General features: G+C 42.0%; 1 protein-coding gene across 1 annotated transcript in view; it reads left to right on the forward strand.

The window, feature by feature from the left end:
- unc5a (unc-5 netrin receptor A) overlaps positions 1-25595 on the forward strand; it is a 416817-nt gene that overhangs the window by 387192 nt on the left and 4030 nt on the right. The window contains exons 14-15 of the mRNA XM_055643076.1: positions 5226-5390; positions 22170-22348. Of these exons, the coding sequence (XP_055499051.1) occupies positions 5226-5390; positions 22170-22348 (344 nt within the window). The remainder of the gene's footprint in view (positions 1-5225; positions 5391-22169; positions 22349-25595) is intronic.

Consider the following 25595-nt stretch of genomic DNA (forward strand, 5'->3'; position numbering starts at 1 on the left):
CCGCAGCCGGGGTGGGGGGTAAATCACTCGGTATGGGTGTTGGGTGGTGAATTATCCCATGTGTGGGTGTCGGGGGGTGAATCACCCCATGTGTGGGTTGGGGTCCGAGGTCGGTGGGGGGGGTGAATCACCCTGGTGGGGGGGTTGGGGTCCGATGGCGGTGCATCGCGGTCAGTGACTCCGGGTGGGCGGAGGGACCAGCCTGTCCCACACCTCTGCTTCACCCGCTGCTGCCGACACACAGCCCGTCACAGTGCGGCTGCCCGGGGGAGATGAGGCGGAAGGCGGACTTGGCCATGGCTGTGGGAGAGTGGGGGCTGACCCGAGGGATGCGCTCCTTCGTCCGCTTACAACTTGGTGCTCAGGTTCAGAGTGCCCAGTCACCTATGGCTTTTGTGGGAAAATGACCCCCACCCTCCCATCTCCATCGGCCAGTGATGTGATGGGCATGGTGGTCTGGACCAATCACTAACAAGTCCCGCCCCCCGGTGACATCATGTCCGTTATTTTTCGGCAGAGCGGCCATTCGGTGAGTTTGCTTTTAGGCATTCCACCCTTTTGGTTAGTTGGCTTTTAGGCATCCCGCCCTTTCAGTTTGCTTTTAGGCATTCCACCCTTTCAGTTAGTTGGCGTTTCAGCTTTGTATGCTTTCGGTTTTTGGCGTTTCGGCTTCGTTTCCGTTTAGTTATTTGGCTTCCACTTCTTTGCTTCGGCTTCTCATCCTTCGACGCTACGTCCGGGTACCATTTTAGACAATAGATAATAGGTGCAGGAGTAGGCCATTCAGCCCTTTGAGCCAGCACCACCACTCAATGTGATCATGGCTGGCCATCCCCAATCAGTACCCCGTTCCAGCCTTCTCCCCCTATCCCCTGACTCTGCTATCTTTAAGAGCCCTATCTAGCTCCCTCTTGAAACTATCCAGACAACTGGCCACCACCACTAAGGCAGAGAATTCCACAGACTCACAACTCTCTATGTGAAAAAGTGTTTCCCCATCTCTGCTCAAAATGGCTTACCCCTTATTCTTAAAATGTTTCCTGCCTCTAGCATGTCCAAACCCTTAATAATTTTATATTTTTCAATAAGACTCCATCCCATCCTTCTAAACTCCAGAGTGTACACGCCCAGCCGCTCCATTCTCTCAGCATATGACAGTCCCGCCATTCCGGGATATTAGCTTTGAGGCAGTGCAGAATTTGAACAAGAATTTTGTTTTCTTTGTCCTGTTGTTTTAGTTTATTTCAGTTTATTATAGTTGTGCATGTGGGTGGGAGAAACTTGTTTTTAATCTCTTCCTTCGGGGGGGATGCGACCTTTTCTTGTCATATTCCCCCATCTCCATCTACGTCTGCACTGAGGCCTAATGGCGGAGCTGGAAACCTCCAACTGGGACCGACCTCGAGGCTCCGGAGGCAGAGCCATGACCTGCTAGCGTGCGGCTGGCCAACTTCGGGGCTGAGATGGCATTGCGGCGCCAGCAACCCGACTTCGGAGACTCGGAGGCTCGGCCGCGGGCCCAGTCGACTCGGCTGCTGGCCCAGTGGACGACAATGTTGAGAGCTCGCAGGTCCCAGGTTGGTGACCGGTTCTCCGGAGCTCCGGCAACAACAGCTTCGTCCGCTGGACTGGAGGGTGTCAGCCTCGGTAGCTTCGTCCACCCCAGGCCGCGGAGTTTGAACCGGCCCATTCGCGGTGCTCGGATTCGGCCGTGGGACTTACTTACCATCACCCGGCGGGGTCACAGCATCAGAAGTCTGGATCGCCTCAATGCAGAGGGAGAACAAGGAGGGAAGAGACAAGGACTTTAAGACTTTTGGCTTCCATCACAGTGAGGAGGGCCTGGTAGACTCACTGTGATGGATGTTACATTTGTGTTTATTGTGTGTTTTGTTGTTTTATTCTATGTTATGACGGCAAGGCACGAAATTTCGTTCAGACTGAAGTCTGAATGACAATAAAGGATACTTTACTTTACTTTACTTTACTTTACTTTACTTTACTTTACTTTACTAGGGACTGATGTTGTATTCCATTCACTGTTAACAATTATGAAATTATATAACTGTTTAAAATGATTGAAAGATTTAATTAATTTGATGAGTAAACCTAAAATAAGTTGAAGTAACCTTAAAATGAGAATGATTACATTCAGAGGTGATATCAAATTGATAGAAAGAATGTCCAAAATCTGGAGCTCCCTTCTCTCCTGCAAAAGCTGGAGAGGCAAAGGGGGAAACTGCTTTGGTCGCCTCCTCCATGGCCTAACAGCAAGGATCGGCGCGGCCTTTCCCGGAGACGTGCCCAGGGCTTCAGCGGTGGGCACAGCAAGGACTTTCGTCACGGAGCGGGCGAGCCCCCGCCGGAGGAGAGCACTCCGTTCGCTGGCCCGCGGCAGCCTGAAGCTGTGGTCTGCAGAGTTCCAGCTGGCGCGGCGTCCACAGCCTGGGATCCCTCGTTGGGGACCCGGGAGGAGACGAAGCTCCGACCGCCGGCCCGCAGCCTACTTCTATCCCGGGCGCGGCGGGGACTTACCATCAGGAGTGGGGTCCCTCGCCAGGGATCCCTGGAGAGGAGCTCTGACCGCCGGCCGTGCGGTCTGCGGTGCTTCTGGCTGCGGCACGGCGGGAACTTTAAATCTTCGACCGCCGCCCTGCGGCCTACACCAACCTGAAGTCGCGGTCTCCGGTTGGGGAGGCACCGATTAAGGACTTACCTTGGCTTTTATTCACCTGGACGCCCGCAGCTGGTGAAATGGAGGAGGACTGGCCAAATTTTGTGCCTTCCACCACAGTGATGAATGCTGTGGTGGATGTTTGTGTTAAATTTTTATTGTATTTTTGTGTGTTGTTTTTTTCATTGTACCGTTGCTGGCAAATACATTTCACTTGCACTTTATGTGCAAGTGACGAATAAAACTGATATTAATATTGAAATTGGTTGGTGCAAGGTGATGGGTGAAAGGAAGTTTAAAAATAAAGAAAAGGAAAATGTGAAGTGGGGGGAAGAGAGAGAGAGAGGGAGGGAAAGATGAACATCTAAAGGTTTGTGGTTGAAATAAGGTGTGAGGAGACGAGGTAACGTGTGCAGAATGGGACCTGGAGTAGAGGGGAGGAGGAGGTGGCTGGTGGGATGGAGGTTTTGTACAGTGCAGGAAAGGGACAGTGGGAATGTAGATAACAGTTTGTTAGGTTATAGTAGCATTTTTGAATTACCGGGTAGCTCAAAAAGTAAAGTTCAGTGTGGAATCATAAACCAGAAAGTGGTGATAGATGATCAAATTGGAGGCAATAGGTTAGGTTAATAGGTAAGGTTAATAAATGGCTTGAAAAAATATTAATTCAGGGAATGGCAAAAACCAACTGAGAGAGATAAATACAGTGAGAGAGGCAGCTATCAAGCAGTGAGGACCAAGAACTGAACTTGCCAGGAGTGATGAAAAAATGTGTCATGAAGGTTCATGAATGGCTGCAGATTGGAGGGAAAGGTGAGCTAGGAGAGTAATTACATCTGTGAAAGTGCCTGCGGTGACAGCATTAATCAGATGGACTTGAAAAATGTATAATCTCCATCATGGAAGGTGGAGGACAGGGTCAATATGATGCCACATAACATTTATTGAGTTTCACTGCACTTAATGATGTTGCATTAACCTGATAGCTCCACCTGCAGGAAAAGTACAATTAAAGTTTTGTATCCTGCAGTTTTTTTTCTCAATGCATAAAATACAATTAAAAATGTGGGGGCAAAATGAGATGTCACTCATGTGTAACTATTAGTGTTTGGCAAAGCAATTTAAAATTCTTAGATATTTGAGTAACACAGCTGTGGTGATATTAGGTTAAATTTCTGAGAAGATAAATTCTTCTGACAAAGCCTTTCAAACAAATTAAAGTTTACAACTATTTATATATATATATTATACTATATAAAAAAAGTAGTAAAACCTTTATATATATATATATATATATATATATATATATATATGATCATATATATATATATATATATCATCTACGCACATATGTATGTACACACACACACACACACACGGTTGTGAAACCAGGAAATCTCTTGTGCAAAAATACTCTCGAGCCCTGGAGAGTATTATGGAAGGAAAGATTAGAATTACAGTTGGTAGACACAAAATGCTGGAGTAACTCAGTGGGTCAGGCAGCATCTATGGAGGAAATTGATTCAGGTTCGGATCCTTCTTCAGACTTATTCAGTTTTACAGCCGCATGGTTCCTTAATTGATGGTTCAGGTGGACAGGATGATAAAGACAGCATTTAGCACACATGGCTTCATTGGGAATGGTATCGACTATAACATTTGGGACATTATAATACAGCTGTACAAGTTGTTGGTAAAGACTACACTTACCGTGCTGTGTGAGGTTCATAGAACATATATCATAGAGCAGTTCAGCACTAGAACAGGCCCTTCATCCCTTCCTCTTCCTTTCTTCTTTCCCCCCCCCCCCCCCCCCCCCCCCCCCCATCCTCACATCAGCCTGAAGAAGGGTTTCGACCCAAAACATTGCCTGTTTCCTTCGCTGCATAGATGCTGCCTCACCCGCTGAGTTTCTCCAGCATTTTTGTCTAGCTTCATCCCACAATGTCGCTAGCAGCCTTTAAATGACAAATAATCTGCCTAAATTCCATCATGATTCTTCCCCTCCACCCTTCATTCGTTTTGAGCACTTTGTCCTAAGCATTTCACACAGTTTTTCAAAATTGTGGTAAGTACAAATTGAATTTCTGAAGCTGGAAGAACATTTTGAAAAATAGTCAAATTAAGATCTTAAAATGAATAGTAACAGCGTTGGTCATGTGTAAAATGGTCACACTATGTTTCCTTGACACTTTAAAAAACTTTAGTTTTTTTTTCCATTGCAGTCAATGTATTCTCACTTTGCAAAGCTCTGTAGACTCCAATAGATACACTTTCCATGAAAGGTCTCGTAGGGTTCCCATGGTGTAGTGTAGTGGGAACAGATTTGTGTATAGTTTTCTATAGGGAACTGGCTAAGTATTGGAAGGAATAATAATCTCAAGGCTACAGACACTGTGTGGAGGATTAGAGCTAAAATCAGTGGACAATATGATCTCCATCCAGGGGATAACATTTATGATTCTATGACTACCTCCAGCTCAATGATATATATTTTTTCTTTCTAACTTAATGCTTCAATGATTAACAACCAACTTACTTAATTTCCCAGGAAATTCCATTTTATCACATTTGGAATGGGTGTCAAAGAAATCTGCACTGTACCTTCACTCTGGAACGGTACAGTCAATCCACGACTGAACTCAATGGTAAAATTTGGGTTTGGCAAGTAGAAGGAGAAGGACAAAGCTTTCAAATTCACTTCAACTTTGCCAAGGTAAGACGTATCTAAATATTTTCAGATTTCTGGTGAAACATTGTTATAATAGCACAAATTTTCAGAGCTATAATGTAATAGAAAGGATCATAAGATTATGTGATTGGAGTAGAATTAGGCGATTTGGCCTATCAAATCTACGTCATTCAATCATGGCTGATCTATCCCTCCCTCCTAACCTCATTCTCCTGCCTTCTCCCCATAACTGTAAGAATGCATGAATTTTGTACGATGGCAGTGTGAAAACTGGAAGGCCGAAATAAAAACAATGATTGTTCAGCAGATTCAGGCGGCAAATATGGTGAGGAAAATGGAGTCAATGTTTCAGGATAATAACCATTAGGTTATTTTTTTAATTTTTGAAGAGGGATGTTGATTTTAAATACTTTCCAGAGAGTTGGAGGAGGTAAAGATGAAAGGAAAGAGATATGAAGACGAAAATCAGAAGAAAGCTAAATGGCAAAAGTGGAAATGAGGGAAGTAAGAAAAAATAACTGATGGGTTAAGAAGAGTCAAATTTAAAAAACAGCACGTGTTAGGTTCTACCAGCCACTGGTTTGCTAAGTACATTGGAGACACAGGAATTGCGGATGCTGGAATCTACCAAAGAATATAACTGGTCCACCGGCTTGCCAGGCTTTGTCCTGTCCCAACCACCTTTCCAGCTTTCACCCCCTATTACAACCCCGAAGAAGAGTCCCGATTCGAAAACGCCATCCATCCATGTTCTCTAGAGATGCTGCCGAACCTGCTGAATTACTCCTGCACTTTGGCTTCATGCTAAGTGCACAGTGGCTTACTTGGAACTAACAGGCCAGCTACTTCCCCGATTTAAGTTAATCACAGAGGTCTCATTGCACTAAATACAAGGGTCAATAGTTACCCAAGTTGCGGGTCCAATATACTCCGATGTTTCCCTCTTTTCTCAACCATTATTGAGGACTTGGATAAATATCAGTCTTTTTGGTTTAATTTAGAGATACAGTATGAAAACGGGACCTTCGGCCTACTGATACCACGCCAACCAGCGATTCCTGTACACTGCCACTATTCGACACACTAGGGACAATTTACAATTTGTACCTAAGCCTATTAAACCACAAACCTGTATGTCTTGGAGTGTGGGAGGAAACTGGAGCACCAGGAGAAGACCCATGTGGTCCCGGGGAGAATGTCCAAACTCCATACAGACAATGCCCGTAGTCAGGATTCAATCCGGGTCTCTGACGCCATAAGGCAGCACCTCTACTGCTGCGCCACCATGCTGCCCCAGTGAAATGAGCAATATATTGGAACAGCTTCTACCCATGCAGTTGGATCTGGCCAGTTGAGCTTTTAAGAAAAGAAAGAAAACTGTATAGAAAATATTTAAGCAAGTTATTCATGACATGGAGGATTTTAAATAAATTTTACTTTTCCCTATTATATTCTGAATCAATTGCTACTTAGCTAGTGCTAAATCTGGGCACATCCCTATAAAAAAACAATGAAATATAATGGTGATACTCAATGTAATTAAAAGCATTCAGGAAGGTGGGGACTATAACTTGGCAATATTTTTTTTATTGGTGCTGCAATTTTCTTTATCTATGGTAATGTGAGCTATGCTTTGATATTCCCATTGCATTTACTCTATCAGCTCTTGTCGAGACTCAAGGGCACTGACTAGAGACTCATTCTTATGAATATTTTGCATTAGAAGAAGCAATTACTCACAGTTTGAATCTGATGTTTAATTAGCAAGTTGTAATATTGTGATTTCTTTAGTAATTGAATTTAAAATGAAGTTCCATCAAAGAACATTATTAGTGTTGCAGGGGATTGTTAATCCCTCACTATGTGGTATGCCAGTGACCATTCTGTTTGCTTGGCTGCTGTTTCAAAATTTAGTATCGCCCAATGTGTTGGGCATGACTAAATTGCCTTAATACCAGTGTAAGGTCACTACCCTTCTGTACCTAAATGGACAAATAATTAAATCTGGGAAATTTCAGAGGAGAGAGAATAGGTACGATACAGAATGTTGGGGTGAGGAGGTGGTCATAGGATGTGGGCCAACAGTTTTGATCAATGATGGCGAGGTTGGTGATCGCTGGTTGGGGATGGTATCAGGGATTTTGTATCTGCAACGGGAGCTCATTGCTGTCAGTGGTATGGTCACTGAGTCAGGGGCTGTAGAAAGGTTGAATCAGATAAAGGCTGGTCAATTGTGGGAAGGTTATGGAGTGAGCCTGGGGATGTCAGTAAATGATTGTGGACACAAGTGACTGCAGATACTGGAATCTGAAGCCGCAAACAATCTGCTGGAAGAGAATTGTGGTCCTCAATGGTTTGAACAGTATCTGTGGGGGAAAAGGAACTATTGATGTTTCAGGTCAAAAGCCTGCATCCAAACTAAGAATGGAGAGGGATAAAACTGGTATAATAAGAAGAGGGGGAGTGGTGAGAGAGGGAGCAGCAAGTGATTGGTATTCCGTGGAGGGGTGAAGGATGATAGAAAGATGGAGCCAGGTAGGGGAGTTGGCTGATGTTTGGTGAGACAGGAATGTGGGGCTGACCTTCAGGTCAGGAGATAGGCGAGGAAGGTATCAAGCAATGATGTGAGCTTCAGTGTAAATCGGCACTGTGAGTGAGAAGAGAAAACTGCTGGGCAGTCCAAAGGAGAACAGGCAAGTAAATGGTAGGATGACATAGAAACATAGAAAATAGGTGCAGGAGGAGACCATTCGGCCATTCGAGCCAGCACCGCCATTCATTGTGATCGTGGCTGATCGTCCCCTATCAATAATCCGTGCCTGCCTTCTGCCCATATCCCTTGACTCCACTAGCCCCTAGAGCTCTATCTAACTCTCTCTTAAATCCATCCAGTGACTTGGCCTCCACTGCCCTCTGTGGCAGGAAATTCCATGAATTCACAACTCTCTGGGTGAAAAAAGTTTTTTCTCACCTCAGTCTTAAATGACCCCCCCCCCCCCCCCCCCCCCCCCCCCCCCCCCCCCCCCCCCCCCTTTATTCTGAGACTGTGGCCCCTGGTTCTGGACTCGCCCAACATTGGGAACATTTTTCCTGCATCTAGCTTGTCCAGTCCTTGGCCAGACATTGCTCATGTTCCCAGCATCAGGTTAGCAACTGCTCAGGGCGGATCCGCTGTATACTCCTCTACTGCACTGGAAGTAAGACAGTGAGTAATAATAGGTACCTGTTCTGTAGAGTGGACTCAGGGTAGATGTGGTTCAGAACCAAGTGGAACACACTGAGTATGGCATCATTATGTGCATATTTAATGCAGAAATCTCATTGTGAGAATAAATGTGGCCCATGACAAGTGCCCCGTTTAATTTCAAAATAGGCTTGATATAAATCAGAAACAAATGTAATGACATTTTACTAAATATTAGAAGAATTGCATTTGCATTGGGCTACAAAATATGAGACTAAACAATTGAGTTTCAAGGCATCCATTTTCCAAAATATATCAATGAAATCTGAAATGACTAAAATAATTCAGTGGTCATATTGAGAGAACAAATCAGAATAATAATTATCAATATAAAATGTCTATACTTTAGGAAATCACAATTCATTAACCATTATAAATGTGTACTGACAGCCCTAGCCCAACACAACACTAAAAAAATATTATATAGCGAAATTTAGAGGGCCTAGGGTCAAGTCAAGTGTATTATCTTATTCACACTTACAGTGAAGTACAATGAACATCTTGCTTGCAGGAGCATCTCAGAAACATATACTCAGACAAACATACAAAACATAAATTACTTATAAAGTATACATAAATTGCACATTAATTCTGCAATTCAGTACCAAGAAAATGACAAGACATTTGCAAAAAACAAAACATTAGCGCAAACCACCTGAATTAGAAAGATAAGTCCATGGCTGTGCAAGAAGTAGTCTCTGGTAGACACAAAATGCTGGAGTAACTCAGCGGGACAGGCAGCATCTCTGGAGAGAAGGAATGAGTGACGTTTCGGGTCGAGACCTTTCTTCAGACTGATGTCAGGGGAGTGGGTGGTTCAGAGATAAAATGTAGTCGGAGACAGTAAGACTGGTGGGAGAACTGGGAAGGGGGAAGGGATGGAGAGAGAAGGAAAGCATTGTTCCGTTGCCGAGGTAAGATTAGAGTTGTGTTGGTCGGTTCAAGAATTTGATGGTGTTCCTGAACATGATGGTGTGGAACTTAAGGCTTCTGTTCCTCCTGCCCGACGGTAACAGCGAAAAGACCACGTGGCCCGGATGGTAGAGAAACTTGATGATAGATATTGCCCTTCTTGAAGCAGAGCCTCAAGTGAATGCTTTCGATGGTGGGAGGGCGATACTTTGGATGAGCTGGGGAGCTTACCACTCACTGCAACCTCTTACAGAGATCCTGTCCATTAGAATTGGTGTACCACGCCATGATGCAACCAGTCAGGAAACTTTCAATTTGAAACTTTGTTTTCTATGAAGGACATTTCATCCTTGTGTTATTCAATTTGCAGCCCTAAAAATCCCGAGCACATTTTAAGGACAAATTCTAGGTGTATATTTTTCCCCAAGGGTGGTTTAGTTATTTCAATGTAGGTATTTATCATTAAGAGGGGCCAACATTAATTCCCTCTGGGAGGAGAGTAACGCTAACCCCAACGGGTTTTGAAACTTGATTTGTGAGGTGGTCAAAATAGCTTTTCACCTTCTTTGGAATCAAAGTTTAAAAAAAACTTGACCTTGGCTCTGAGATGATTTGCTTCCATGAGCCAGAAGGTTGGTGGACTTCTCCCATTTGGCAATGAGCAGAGATCCTAGCATGTCTAAACCAAAGGTAAGAGACATCGCAGGCTGGGAGTCACATCCATTTCTGATATGGTAATTTCTGATATACCATTCCAATATGGTAGAAAAAAGGATTTGTCCCCAAGCTAGCCTTTAGAAATCTGGCCTGAGTGTTGGATCAAGACACACTGACGACCTGGGTTATGCTATGTTGTTCAGCCTCAGAGCTAGATAGCAATGTGTGCCCCATTTATTTTCAGCCCATGGTGTATTGTGCACAGATGTAGACTAAATCATTTTCATAATGCAAATGGTCAGCAAGAATAATTTGTTAAATATATCGGTCAGGTAATGGTGCCTTGAGCAAAAACTAGTTATTTTGCAAATGAATATACTGAGTGTGTTCTATTTTTTTATTGTTTCTGTAGAGAAACAGCAGCCGACCTCTCCAAGGTCTTTGATTACCTCCAGACAATTTGGCAGAAGTATTAACAAAGGCTCATGCCAAGAGGAAAGCATTTTATGAAGTGCTTAATTTCCTACCACAGTGCCAGCAAAGCTGTGTAACCCCCCACCACTTGCATAACCCCCTATTTAAGTTGAATGCTTTCTGATTAACGTTGAAAGAACTATACCAGAAGGGGGAGACAGGTTGGGTTTTTAAAAATCACTGCAATTTCTTCTGAAAAGTGTTGACATGTTTAAAATGGAAAGTGATGCATTATTACAATTGTGCCAAATATCAGGTTTTGTGAAACCACAGTCGTGTGATCAGTTTGGCTGGTTAGCATTTGGACAGCTGGATGGATTATGCCACTGCGTGGTGGAATGACGTTCTGTCCATCTCATTTTATAGCAATAGCCAGCTGCTAACATTTAGAGCATCATCAGCATTGCAAGGTGAAAGGAAATATTGGCAGTCCTCAGACCAATGAACTTTATTTGACCCTGAATCCCCAGTAAATTACCAGGGTTTGATGGAAGTTTTCTGTGTTTGCCGGCATCATATCAGTGTCGCCAAAAGATTTTGAACATTTCAAAATCCAGCGGCGACAAAAAAAGTTGCGGCTCTTAACAAAGCACCACGTTTCGTACGTCATCACGCTGTATCACGCCGTAAATTTTGCAGTGACCTGATCACCGTAAAAAATCGCCAAGTGGGACAGGCCCCTGTGCTCTGTATTATTGAAGACAATTCCCAAACCAGAACCATCTACACCTGTCCCCAGAGACAGGGCTGAATTTGCATCAAGTTGGGATTTCAAATTGAGACCTGAGCGCTCTGCAGATGCGACCATAATGAAAAAAAATTGATTGATTGCCCACTCGCTTTACTTGCTGCATGCAAGTGTGCAGGGAAAGCATTGTTAACATTCTTACCTCATTTCAATTATGTAGAAAAAAATAACATAAGTGGGACAGGCCCTTTAAGTAGATGCGAGCTTGTGGTACTAGAGGGAAGATACCAGCATCAATAGTAAGATTGGTTGCATGGCAGAAGGCAAAGTGTGGGAATAAATGGGGCCTTTTCTGGTTGATTGCCAGTGACTAAGAGGGGTCGGTGCAGGGGCCCCTACTCTTCACATTGTATATGAATGAATTGGATGAGTGAATTGAAGGCTTTGAGGCCACGAATTCAGATGATATGAAGGAAGATGGAGAGGCATGTAGTGTAGAGAAAGCAGGGACTCTGCAGGACGACTTGGACTGATTGGGAGAGTGGGCAAAGTAGTGGCAGTTGTCGGAGGAGGACGAGGGTCTACTTCAGGACTGCATTGACCATTAGTGGACAGCAACATGTTCAAGATAAAATTATCCAGCCTGAAGGACCATACCTCAGTGTCACCGGTTTCATCAAGAAATAGGCTGGCCTCGGCATTCCGACAAACACAATTAGGGTTTGTCCTAACTAGAAACCTTGAATAAAACAGGGAGATTCACTAGCTGCTAAACTTCAAATCAAAGACATTCACGGATTGCCAAGTGTGCCTGAAGGCCAAGTATAATGTATGCTAGGTTATCAAGGACACCAAGTGTGTTTAAAACAATTGAAGGCCATTTCAATCAAGGGAATGCCAGGGTCTGAATGCGATCATGGGTTACTACTGATCTTTGGCAATGGCACATCTCTACTAGATGACCTTAATGACTTTTAAGTCCATTTTCAAATAGAAACATAACATTCTTAAGGGATTGGACAGGTTGGATGCAGGAAAAATGTCCCCAATGTTGGAGGAGTCCAGAACCAGGAATCACAGTTTAAGAATAAGGCATAGGCCATTTCAGAGTAAAATGAGGAAAAAAAATTCACCCAGAGAGTTGTGAATTTGTGGAATTCTCTGCCAACGAAGACTGTGGAGACCAATTCACTGGATGTATTCAAGAGAGAGTTAGATATAGCTCTTAGGGCTAACGGAATCAAGGTATATTGGGAGAAAGCAGGAACGGGGTACTGATTTTGGATGATCAGCCATGATCATATTGAAAGGTGGTGCTGGCTCGAAGGGCCAAATGGCCTACTCCTGCACCTATTTTCTATGTTTCTATGTTTTGAATAAGCTAACAAAGTTCCACTGAGGCATTACGTTCTTTCATGTTGGCTCTGTCCCATACATCTTGATGGCAGGTCAGATCTGCATTCAAGAGGGTAATTTACAAGAATGATCCCAGGAATGATTGGGTTAACATAGGAAGAGTGTTTCTGATCTGTCTGACAGGTGTTTGGGGATTTTTCTTTATTAACGAGAGAATTATTCTGTCATCAGCTGTGGAGGTCTTCCTTGGCTTGCCAGTCCCTTTGCGATTAGTAAGCACTCTTTCTTCTTAATAATGTTCCAAGCAGTTAATTTTGGTAAGGTTAAGGTTTGGCTGTTGTCTCTACCGGTTTTAATCTTGTTTCTCAATCTCATAATGGCTTCTTTAACTTTCATTTGCACAACTTTGGTCCTCATGTTGATAAACAGCAATAAAAGTTTCCAAAGGTGATGGAAAGACCAGAGGAAAGGCGAGGTGCTGAGAGCTCTCTTATACCTGCATGAAGGAGGCATTTAAACACACCTGAGCAATTACAAACACCTGTGATGCCATGTGTCCCAAACATTATGGTGCCCTGAAATGGGGGGACTATGTATAAACACAGCTGCAATTTTTATATGCTGAAACCAAAATGTTCTTAATAAAATCTTTTAAAATGTGTACTTTAACCACATGTGATATTTTTCCTATTACAAATCTCAAATTGTGGAGTACAGAGCCAAATAAATAAATGATGGGTCTTTATCCCAAACATTATGGAGGGCACGGTATAAAGTTGAAAGTGATATTTTGGAAAAATATATAAACTTTCAAGATTAATCCCAATCATCTTTTAACATGACCTTGTTTGTTTTTAAAAAAAGAATGAAATCGATTTACAGGATCAGATAAATTAAACCCAAATCACACAGCAGACTAATTATGACTCAAAATTTCAGCTCGCCAGAAGTCAAAATAAATTTTCATTTGTGTATGATTCAGGGCAATTGCAGTTAGAGTACAATTAAGTCTTCTTTCAACTAATGCTATTTAATATAACATATGTAAGACTTGAGCATATCCTCATTTCAAACGATATATTCTGGCAGCAATGAGGGACAGCTGTTATTTTGGGGGTTTTTATTTTTGTTTTGCTAATTTATTATTTTGCTATTATACTTTGGTTCATTTAATTTTTGTCTCTATCTTTAAGCCAATACAATGCCTGTTTTCACAGGGCTCAGGCTGAAGAATTTTAGCATTTTAAACACCTTTAGCGAATTGTATAACTCGGACGTCTTAAGAATATGCAAATTAAATGCAGGAGAATGTTATTTAGTTCCTCACAGCTTTGCCACTATTTAGTAAGATCATAGCTTATCTTTTACCAACATAATAAAAGATTTGTCTGACCCCAGTCATTCCTCCTTCTCCCTGCTCCCGTTAGGCAGAAGGTACAGAAGCTTTGAAGCATGTAGCACAGGACTCAGGAACAGCTTCTTCCTCTGTGTTATCAGGCTTCTAAACAGTCCTTGTGTAAGCTAGGGTACTGTCCGATTCACCTCTACCCCATTGAGGTCATTGAACTTTGATCCTGAATGTGTTGTGCTACTATGCTGAGAACTATTTTCTGCACTCCGTATCTTTGCGCTAGTTTTTGTACTTGAATTTGACTTGATTGTATTTATGCATATAATTACCTGATCTGACAGGATAGCATGCAAAACAAAGCTTTTCACTGTACCTCAGTAGACCTGACAATATTAAACCCAAGATAGACACAAAATGCTGCGGTAACTCAGTGGGCCAGGCAGCATCTCTGGAGAAAAGGAATAGGTGACCCTTTTGGTCAGGACTTCTTCAGACCCTGAGTCTGACTAATGTCGGAAGAAGGGCCTCGACCAGAAACATCACATTCCTTTCCTCCAGAGATGCTGCCTGTCCCCCTGAGTTACTCCAGCATTTTGTATCTACGGTGTAACCTTCCTACACAATAATAAACCTAAACCTGAACCTATCTTTAGCGCAACTTTCTTGCACAACCACAGATCACTTCATTCTTTAACCCAACAAAATGATATTTGTCTTATGGGGCTGTCCCACTGTACCAGCTAATTCAAGAGTACTCCCGTGTTTCCCCTGATTCGAACTTGGAGAATTACGGTAATAGCCGCTCGTGGGTACTCGGGGCTCTCGTGGACATTTTTCAAACGTGTTGAAAAATCTTCACAAGTCTTCACGAGCTTACCGTGTTTCCCGAGTACCTGCCGTTAGCGTTACATAGAAACATGGAAACATAGAAATTAGGTGCAGGAGTAGGCCATTCGGCCCTTCGAGCCGCTAAGAGACGTCCCGAGCTCCGACGTACCTGCAACGTACATTCTACGTGCTTACCACGAGTTTGATATTTTTTAAAACTCGGGAGAGCTCTTGGGTAAACTCATATAGTGGGACAGGCCCTTTAGTCTTGAACATATTCAGTAACAGAACCTCCACAATTCCCCTATGTTAGAAAATTCCATAGATTGGTCATACTATAATTTAGTTTATTAGTGTCATGTGCTGAGATATAATGAAACACTTTTATTTGCATGTTATCCAGTCAAAGAGAATGCATTACTTATTACATTTCAGCCGTCTGGATGTAAATAATTGGCCTCTGATTTTGAAAATGGTGATTTCTGGATCTAGACACGCCAACAACATCTTTACATCTATTCTTTCAAGCCCCATAACGTGTTTGCATCACAACTTTAATCTAAAGAGATTCTAGGCCCAGTATTGTTAACTACTCCTCAGTAGACAAATATGCCCCCCCAATAAATTAAGCTGGTGATATTGATTTGTTCTAGCTATCAGGAAAAAAGGATGCAGAGGCGTGTGATGCATTAGGGAGAAACTTTTATTAAAATAATTTCCTACCGGAAAACTGAAGCCAGAGTTTGGAGACAATTCAATCCCTCTGAGAGTAGGTACAGCTAATGTGTGCATCAGCAGTGTGCTGGGTTTACAGAGCATCCAGGAAACTTGCATTTGACCTTCCATTGTGTTTGAAGAAGATGAGCATCATTAAGATAATGAGAGCATACTGACTTTTTGCACAATTGCTGGAAGGCATTACTTACAGGCTCTGCCATATGTTCATTCATCCATGGTGCCAATTGTGAATGGATTACAATTATGATCCTATTTGGTGTTGTGTAAAACTATGATCCGATTTGGTGTTGTATAAGACTGTGGAACATTCCAGGGAAAGCAGTGACATCTTTCATATTAAATGGGGAAGAAAATACAATGCTTTAATGTTCATAAAATAATGAAATCATAACATGAACAGTTAAAAATACTAGTAGACAAAAATGGTGGAGAATCTCAGCCGGTGAGGCAGCATTTATGAAGAGAAGGAATAGGTGACGTTTCGGGTCGAGAAACGTCACCCGAGACCCTTCCTGAAGATTGGCGGGTAGCAAACGTAACCCCAATTTTTAAGAAGGGAGGGAGGGAGAGAGAAAATGGGGAATTACAGACCAGTTAGTCTAACATCGGTAGTGGGGAAACTGCTAGAGTCAGTTATTAAAGATGGGATAGCAGCACATTTGGAAAGTGGTGAAATCATTGGACAAAGTCAGCATGGATTTACGAAAGGTAAATCATGTCTGACGAATCTTATAGAATTTTTCGAGGATGTAACTAGTAGCGTTGATAGGGGAGAACCAGTGGATGTGGTGTATCTGGACTTTCGAAAGCAGAAGGCTTTCGACAAGGTCCCACATAAGAGATTAGTATACAAACTTAAAGCACAAGGCATTGGGGTTCAGTATTGATGTGGATAGAGAACTGGCTGGCAAACAGGAAGCAAAGAGTAGGAGTAAACGGGTCCTTTTCACAATGGCAGGCAGTGACTAGTGGGGTACCGCAAGGCTCAGTACTGGGACCCCAGCTATTTACAATATATATTAATGATCTGGATGAGGGAATTGAAGGCAATATCTCCAAGTTTGCGGATGACACTAAGCTGGGGGGCAGTGTTAGCTGTGAGGAGGATGCTAGGAGACTGCAGGGTGACTTGGATAGGCTGGGTGAGTGGGCAAATGTTTGGCAGATGCAGTATAATGTGGATAAATGTGAGGTTATCCATTTTGGTGGCAAAAACAGGAAAGCAGACTATTATCTAAATGGTGGCCGATTGGGAAAGGGGGAGATGCAGCGAGACCTGGGTGTCATGGTACACCAGTCATTGAAGGTAGGCATGCAGGTGCAGCAGGCAGTAAAGAAAGCGAATGGTATGTTAGCTTTCATTGCTAAAGGATTTGAGTATAGGAGCAGAGAGGTTCTACTGCAGTTGTACAGGGTCTTGGTGAGACCACACCTGGAGTATTGCGTACAGTTTTGGTCTCCAAATCTGAGGAAGGACATTATTGCCATAGAGGGAGTGCAGAGACGGTTCACCAGACTGATTCCTGGGATGTCTGGACTGTCTTATGAAGAAAGACTGGATAGACTTGGTTTATACTCTCTAGAATTTAGAAGATTGAGAGGGGATCTTATAGAAACTTACAAAATTCTTAAGGGGTTGGACAGGCTAGATGCAGGAAGATTGTTCCCGATATTAGGGAAGTCCAGGACAAGGGGTCACAGCTTAAGGATAAAGGGGAAATCCTTTAAAACCGAGATGAGAAGAACTTTTTTCACACAGAGAGTGGTGAATCTCTGGAACTCTCTGCCACAGAGGGTAGTTGAGGCCAGTTCATTGGCTATATTTAAGAGGGAGTTAGATGTGGCCCTTGTGGCTAAGGGGATCAGGGGGTATGGAGAGAAGGCAGGTACGGGATACTGAGTTGGATGATCAGCCATGATCATATTGAATGGCGGTGCAGGCTCGAAGGGCCGAATGGCCTACTCCTGCACCTAATTTCTATGTTTCTATGTTTCTATGACCCTTCTTCAGACTGAAAATGATTTGCAAGTTGGCGGTGCCTCGCGGCTGTGGCCTCTGCAATCCACCTGTCTTTTTTTTCTTTTTGTCCTGTTAAGTGTATGTTTTTGTTGTAGTTTATATATTATTTTTAGCTGTGTATATGTGAGGGGATGAGGAAACTTTTAAATCTCTTCCCTGTACGGGGACCCCGACCTTTCCCTATCTGGTCTCCATTGTCGGTACACAAAAAAGCTGGAGAAACTCAGCCAGTGCAGCAGCATCTATGGAGCGAAGGAAATAGGCAACTTTTTCGGGCTGAAACCCTTCTTCAGACTGAGGGTCTCCATTGTCGTTAGGACCTGGCACCGTGGAGCGGCCTCCAACTGGAATCGACCTGGGGCTCCAGTTGCAGAGCCTGCGGACTCACCATTGCGGAGCTGGCCAACGTCGGAGCATGGAGAGCTGTGGTAGCGTGCGGCTGCGACCCGACTTCGGAGCTTCGGAGGCTCCAGCTGCAGGCCCTGTGGATAGTAACATCGGGAGATTGCGGGTCCCTGGTGGGAGACCTCTTTTCGGAGCTCCCGCAACGGCAACTGCTTCTGCCCGAATCACAGGGTTAAAATTACCCAGAGCGGGGCTTTACATCGCCCAGTGCAGTTTTAATGGCCACGTGACCTACCATCGCCCGCCGGGGGCTCCAACGTAAAGACCCGGTGCAGGGCTTTACATCGTTTGGCACGGCCTTAACGGCCGCGGGACTTACCATCGCCCGCCAGGGGCTTTAACATCGGGAGAAGAATAAACAACAGGGGAGAGATAAGACTTTGCCTTCCATCACAGTGACGAGGGGTTTGGAGATTCACTGTGATGAATGTTTATGTAAATTGCGTTAATTGTGTGTCTAGGTTTTTTCATGTTTGTGACTGCAGAAACTTAATTTCGTTTGAACTTAGGTTCCGTGTTGTATTCCCTACAAACCCAATTCATTCTTAAGGGCTGTCCCACTGCGGCGACGTAATTGGCAAGTTTAGAATAGTTTAGGAGAGTTTAAAAAAATGTCATGTTGAAGACCTCCTTTGACTATGTAGAAGACCTCCTTCGACTCCTTCGACTATGTTGAAGACTTGCTTCGACTAGCTTCGGGAAGAATGGGCACTGAATAGTGGTGAGTGAAGACAACTTCCTTCGACCTCCCGACCTTTCGACTATGTTGAAGACTATCTACGACTACCTACGACTACCTTTGATTACCTTCGACCACCCTCGATTACCTACGAATAACATGACAACCTACTTTGACTAAACCTACGAGTAAAAAAGATATAGATTTTTTCCACGGCAACCTTTTTTTTACTCGTGGGCATTTTTCAGCATGTTGAAAAATACGCCATGGCCAAGTTGAGGCCTCGAGTACACGGGGACTACTCTCGAGCATGAAGGAGAGTTACAAAGACCTCCTATGACCTTGTGTCGACCATGCTGTGAGTATGAGTCGAGGGCAAACTCTTCTAAACTCGGCAATTAGGTCGCCACAGTGGGACAGCTCCTTTATGGCAGTTCCACTCACCACAGAACAGAATGTCCAAAGTGATTGACTTTATTTTTACTAAAGCATCAATCCATTTGCCACTGCACTAGCCACTGCTTATCCTTTTTGGTCATTCTATCAATATTTCTTTATAGTTTAATGGTTTCATTTAAATGCTTAAAACATATTTGTATTTGCAAGTTAAACATTTTTAAATTGAAGCGTATTGCAAAAAATAAGATCTCTTTTAAATTTGGTACAATCTATGCAAAGTTTTATCTTAATAGTTCATCTGCATTGCAGTTATTAATCATCTGACTACACATAGAGAGTAATTCTCTGTACAAAGGTTTATTTGGTTTAACTGATGGAATGAGATGACATCGATGTCTGCTTCAGTAAAATGGGATTAAACAGTTAAATGGCCAAAAGTATCAGAAAATGCTACGTTCACAAGCCAGCCTTGGTAGTTTGAATTAATGTGATAACTATCTCATCACCATGTTGCATGTCTGGTTGGTTTATGCTTTAAGATGAGATTGGTATTCAAATGCACATTACTTTTTTAATATGTTTTTATTTTATCACCAATTATATCATTGATCTCATTCACATTCATCTCATCACCAATTATATTTTCTTGCATCATAATTATCTCCCATCTTTGAAGGTACCATATTCTCAATTCACCTAAATTAATGATTTAGCCTTCAAAACCCTAATCTCCACAACCACACCTCATAACCTACTTAATAACATTTGTGAGACATGATCTTCTACACAAGAATTCATGCTGGCCTTCTCTTATCAATTTCTGCCTTTCAAAATGCACGTACATCTTATACCTTGTATCTTATATCGGACATCTTATCTGAAAGTATCACCTTTAGCAACTTATTTACCACAGTGTCGGGCCTACCGGTCTTTAGTTGGCAAGGTTTTATTTGCAGCCCTCCCGAAAAATCACTGCAATATTAACCACCTATCTTTCTAGCACCTCACCCGTGGAAAACAATGATGTACATTCTCTATTCTGGATCTAGCCCTATCCTGAAAGGTGGATTTAAATTTGGGTGCCCCACAGCAGGCTTAGGGGCAGCTTGAACAGTAACGTTTTCAAAATTACCTAGACCTTGCACTCTGCTGATGTTTGCTCCACAAGCCAACAACACAAATGGTTTATTGGTAGGGTGCAAAACTAAATAGTCTTCTATTCTTTGTAGTGCACGTCAATGTGTTGGCCTTTCTTCATGGAATTTATAGACGTAATGTATGTTCAAAGGTTTCAAAGGTTTTTTATTGTCATATGTACCAATTAAGGTACAGTGATATGCAAATTACCATACAGCCATACGCAAAAAAGCAACAAGGCACACAACTACATAAAAGTTAACATAAACATTCACCACAGCTGATTTCCCACATTCCTCACTGTGATGGGAGGCAAAAAATTCCAATCTTCCTCTTTGTTTTCCCGCGGTCGGGGCAATCGACCCATCTGTCAGGGTAATCGAAGCTCCCGCAGCCAGCAGTCGAAGCCCCCGCATCGGGGCAATCAAAACTCCCGCATCGGGGCGATCGAAACTCCCGCATCGGGGCGATCGAAACTTCCATGTCAGGGCGATCGATACTCCCGCTGCTTGGAGTTCCCGAAGTCGGTCTCTTACCAGAGACCGCAAGCTCCATGATGTTAAGTCCGCAAGCAGCCATAGTTGGAGCTCTGAGGTCGACCCCTGGCAAAGGGATCACAGTCTCCACGATGTTAAGTCCGCAGGCACCTGCGATGGAGCTCCTGGTCCATCTCCAGCAAAGGGCGCCAACTCCTCAATGTTAGGCCACAGTGTGAACGGAGATACGATACGGAAATAATATTGCATCTCCATCGAGGTAAGAGATTAGAGAAGTTTCCCCCCACCCCCCACATAAAACAAGCCAAATAACACTAAAAACATACATTTAACACATACAATTTAAACACAAAGAAGGAAAAGGACAGGCTGACTGTTGGTGAGGCAGCCATTGTTGGAGCCACCCGGTGCTGAATCTGGTAAAGCTGGTTTTGTTCCCATTGCCGATTTCTCTTGTAAAATAGATGGGGGGGGGGAATAATGACACTGATAACAGGGATCTCGGGGAGCATATTTTCTCCTTGAGGGTGGGTGCAATTTAAAAAGACAGGCACTTTGATAACATTTAAAAAGCATATGAACAAGCACTATAATCATGGACATAATAGGCTACAGATCAATGGATGGTAAACAGGATTAATACCGATAAGTACTTGATGATCAGCACAGATGTGATGGGCCAAAAGGCCTGATTTTGTGCAATCGGATGCTATGAGTGTGGAATGTTATTCCCTATTTTTTAATTAGAAATGGTTATTATTGAAAAATATCATATGATAAATTAATGATTGATTATGTTACCATTAGCAATGTCCATCAAATGTGATTGCTTCCTAATATCATGAAATGTTACTTTTAACATTATCCTATATTGTTTAACATTATCCTATATTGTTTTTGCTGATTATTTTTGGCTGCAGAAAATGAGTCTTGAATAATGCATCTTATCTTTGCATTCAGGTAACATAATCAATACTGGTGAAATTGAGTGACCTAATATGTATTGTTGAAAACAATAGGTTAGGAAGTTTTACAGAATGATCATTTATTGCGACTGAATAATTTATTTCTGTTTAATTTCTTGTTACGAAGATAATGTAAAATATTGCGTAAGCATTTTCCTCACAAAATTCAGCAAATGTAAATTTGGTCATTTCCACCATTTAAAAAAATCCAATATAAATGTGAAGAGCTAAAATTGAAAATAAAGATGTGACAGAATTGAAACTGGGACATAAAAACTGAAAATGTTAAAAATGAATTAAATCCAAAATACCAGGAGAAGAAAGAGAAGAAATGACCAAAGATTTTCATTGTGTTTGACCTACAAAATTACAACTGTGGTGGTGTGCTCTTTGTATAGCTGAAATCCATTATAAAATGGTGCACTAAAATTGTATTTTTTTTATTTCTACAAGGATGCAAGGCAAACTGACTTTCAGTTTATGGAGCCAAATAACTGTGGCACATCTTTAGCAGGACCTTGTGCTTTCAAAATCCCTTATCTGATCAGGCAGAAGATTTGCAGCAGCCTGGATATTCCAAGTTCAAGAGGAAGTGACTGGAGAATGCTGGCATATAAATTGAAATTGGACCGGTAAGTTTGAATGAATCTATACATATGCAAATTTTCCCTGTAATTTTATCTGTGCTAGTTATTAAAATTTAAACTCATAGTAGTTTGTGTGTGTGTGTGCATGTTTTATTCGCAATGTTTCAGTTTATAACCATATAATAACCATATAACAATTACAGCATGGAAACAGGCCATCTCGACCCTTCTAGTCCGTGCCGAACATGTATTCTCCCCTAATCCCATATACCTGCGCTCAGACCATAACCCTCCATTCCTTTCCCGTCCATATAACTATCCAATTTATTTTTAAATGATAAAAACGAACCTGCCGCTACCACCTTCACTGGAAGCTCATTCCACACAGCCACCACTCTCTGAGTAAAGAAGTTCCCCCTCATGTTACACCTAAACTTCTGTCCCTTAATTCTCAAGTCATGTCCCCTTGTTTGAATCTTCCCTACTCTCAGTGGGAAAAGCTTATCCACGTCAACTCTATCTATCCCTCTCATCATTTTAAAGACCTCTATCAAGTCCCCCCTTAACCTTCTGCGCTCCAAAGCCCTAACTTGTTCAACCTTTCTCTGTAACTTAGTTGCTGAAACCCAGGCAACATTCTAGTAAATCTCCTCTGTACTCTCTCTATTTTGTTGACATCCTTCTTATAATTAGGCGACCAAAATTGTACACCATACTCCAGAATTGGCCTCACCAATGCCTTGTACAATTTTAACATTACATCCCATCTTCTATACTCAATGTTCTGATTTATAAAGGCCAGCACACCAAAAGCTTTATATACTACCCTATCTACATGAGATTCCACTTTCAGGGAACTGTGCACAGTCATTCCCAGATCCCTCTGTTCACCTGCATGCTTCAATTCCCTACCATTTACCATGTACGTCCTATTTTGATTTGTCCTGCCAAGATGTAGCACCTCACACTTATCAGCATTAAAGTCCATCTGCCATCTTTCAGCACACTCTTCCAACTGGCATAAATCTTTCTGTAGACTTTGAAAATCTACTTAATTATCCACAACCCCACCTATCTTAGTATCATCTGCATACTTACTAATCCAATTTACCACGCCATCATCCAGATCATTGATGTACATGACAAACAACAGTGGACTCAACACAGATCCCTGTGGCACCCCACTAGTCACTGGCCTCCAACCTGACAAACAACCATCCACCATTACTCTCTGGCTTTTCTTTAGGTGTGTAGCAAATGTTTCAACAAAAGTAGCAGAGAGAGTGTAAATAAGAATAGAGAATCTTTGAAAAGTTTCTTTTCAAAAGCACCTCTTTATTTCAGTAGCCTTTTCTGGTTTGAGAGTTACAAATAAAGTCCTCCTCGCATCAAGCAACTAAACTTAAAGTAATCAGCCTTGTGCTTTTGGAACTGATAAGAACATCCGTCTTATGCCTTTAGCTGTAATTTTTATATCTGAATTTATTTTTAAACATGGGGAATATTAAGATGACAATCAGGAAAAACTGATGCAGGAGGGGAGAATGGGAACAGCTGGATATATAAATACCATCTGCATTACACTAATTATCCCAAGCTAAACCACTGATTATAAGCAGAAACATGGCCTAGCTTGTATTTATTCACTCCTCCTTAGTAACTCAATGCATCAAATCAAACTATTAAGATTTTATTTTTGATTTGAATTTACATACCGTGATTATTCTGTAGAGCCCAAAACACTACACAATACATAATATCCAAACCACGTTTCTATTTTATGTTATACAAATATGCTTATAAAGTGATTCTTCCTCCTGCGCTCCAACTCACGGGACTGCGTATTTGTCTTCTGAAATACTTTGATCTTATCAATGGAAACCAAAAAAGACCTTCCTATTAATAAGCTGAAGTGCCAATAATGAGAATCTAACCGTGACATTTAGAATCGTAAGATAGTGTTGCAGTCCTGTTTGCATTTTAACAGCTTACACCGATAATATCATCTTTCTAGAATTTATATTAAAATATTTTTAATCCAACCTATTCAATGTTGATTCAGCCACTTCTCTAAAGCAAGGTTCTGCTTGGCAATTGAAAATTCCCATTACTGATGCTTGATTAGAATAATTGGCGTATCTTAAGCTGCCAATGAATCCAGGCATGTGCATCTTTCTGATTTTGAAGTATCATTGTATTTTTGCTTCCTAATGACTTCTCATTTAAATCCCATTGATATTTAGTTTTATAGGTATGTTTGCATTTTCATGGCCTGAAAAATGCTGCTTTATCTTGCTCAATCGATGTCCCTGTCCTAAATGTTGCAAAGTATAATTAATTTCCAAGATACTTTGAAATATTTATCCATTAAAATATATTTAGGCACCTTTGGCTATTACATTTATAGAATTGTTGCTTTTTTATTGTTTTGTGTTGCTCCAGAGTAAATAATCAACAACAGGAATTAAGGACTACTACATTAATTGCAATCTTCCATCTACGTCCTCTCTGTATCACACACCTGGAGCAACAAATCATGAACAACATGGCACAATGCAGTATTAAGACCCATTAGAAATGGCTTCTAATACAGTCTTGATCAGATACGTTGACCATCTTGTTGCCTCCACAGTAGCTGCGTGAACTGCTGAAACATACTAGCAATTTATCTTTTGCTCAGCATGAAACATATACCCGGTTTTCATTCAAATATACTTGGCCCATTGATGGTTCAGTCCAGACATCCAAAGCAGATCTTTACAAGACGTGCAAGATTTGCTTTGCTCTGCTTGAGTCATGGCCTGTGGAATTCGACATTGGCAGTTGACTTCAAGTAGGTGTGCCCTTCAAGTAAAACACAGTGCCAGTGACCTGGGTTTTCATGCACAGATCTCTAATCGTTCTATCCCATTGTGACTCTCCTGTATAATAACTCCTACACTTTGGGAATTGCATGCAATAAGTTTTTGTACCAGTGTTTCTTGGGGGGGAAAAAGAGCTACTGACCTGTATTCCAAATCATTTCTAAATTCAGTTGTATAAAATGAAGGGGTACATTATCAGTCATGATTTTTAATGCCCACATTTTGAGTATGAATAATCCTCACCTGTATGAGGAAGTAACAGCAAACAGTTTTTCAGAAAAAAGATTTTACAAAATTTGTGTCTACCATTGTGTAATGGGATGATCCAGGTTCAGTAATGGATAAATATAACACATTCTCACCACAATGGGACAGCATCTGCAGCATCGATCAGAACTTAAATGATCAACTTTACACACATTGAAGTT

Source organism: Leucoraja erinacea, chromosome 11 (assembly GCF_028641065.1).
Source record: "Leucoraja erinacea ecotype New England chromosome 11, Leri_hhj_1, whole genome shotgun sequence".
Classification (NCBI taxonomy): Eukaryota; Metazoa; Chordata; class Chondrichthyes; order Rajiformes; family Rajidae; genus Leucoraja; species Leucoraja erinaceus.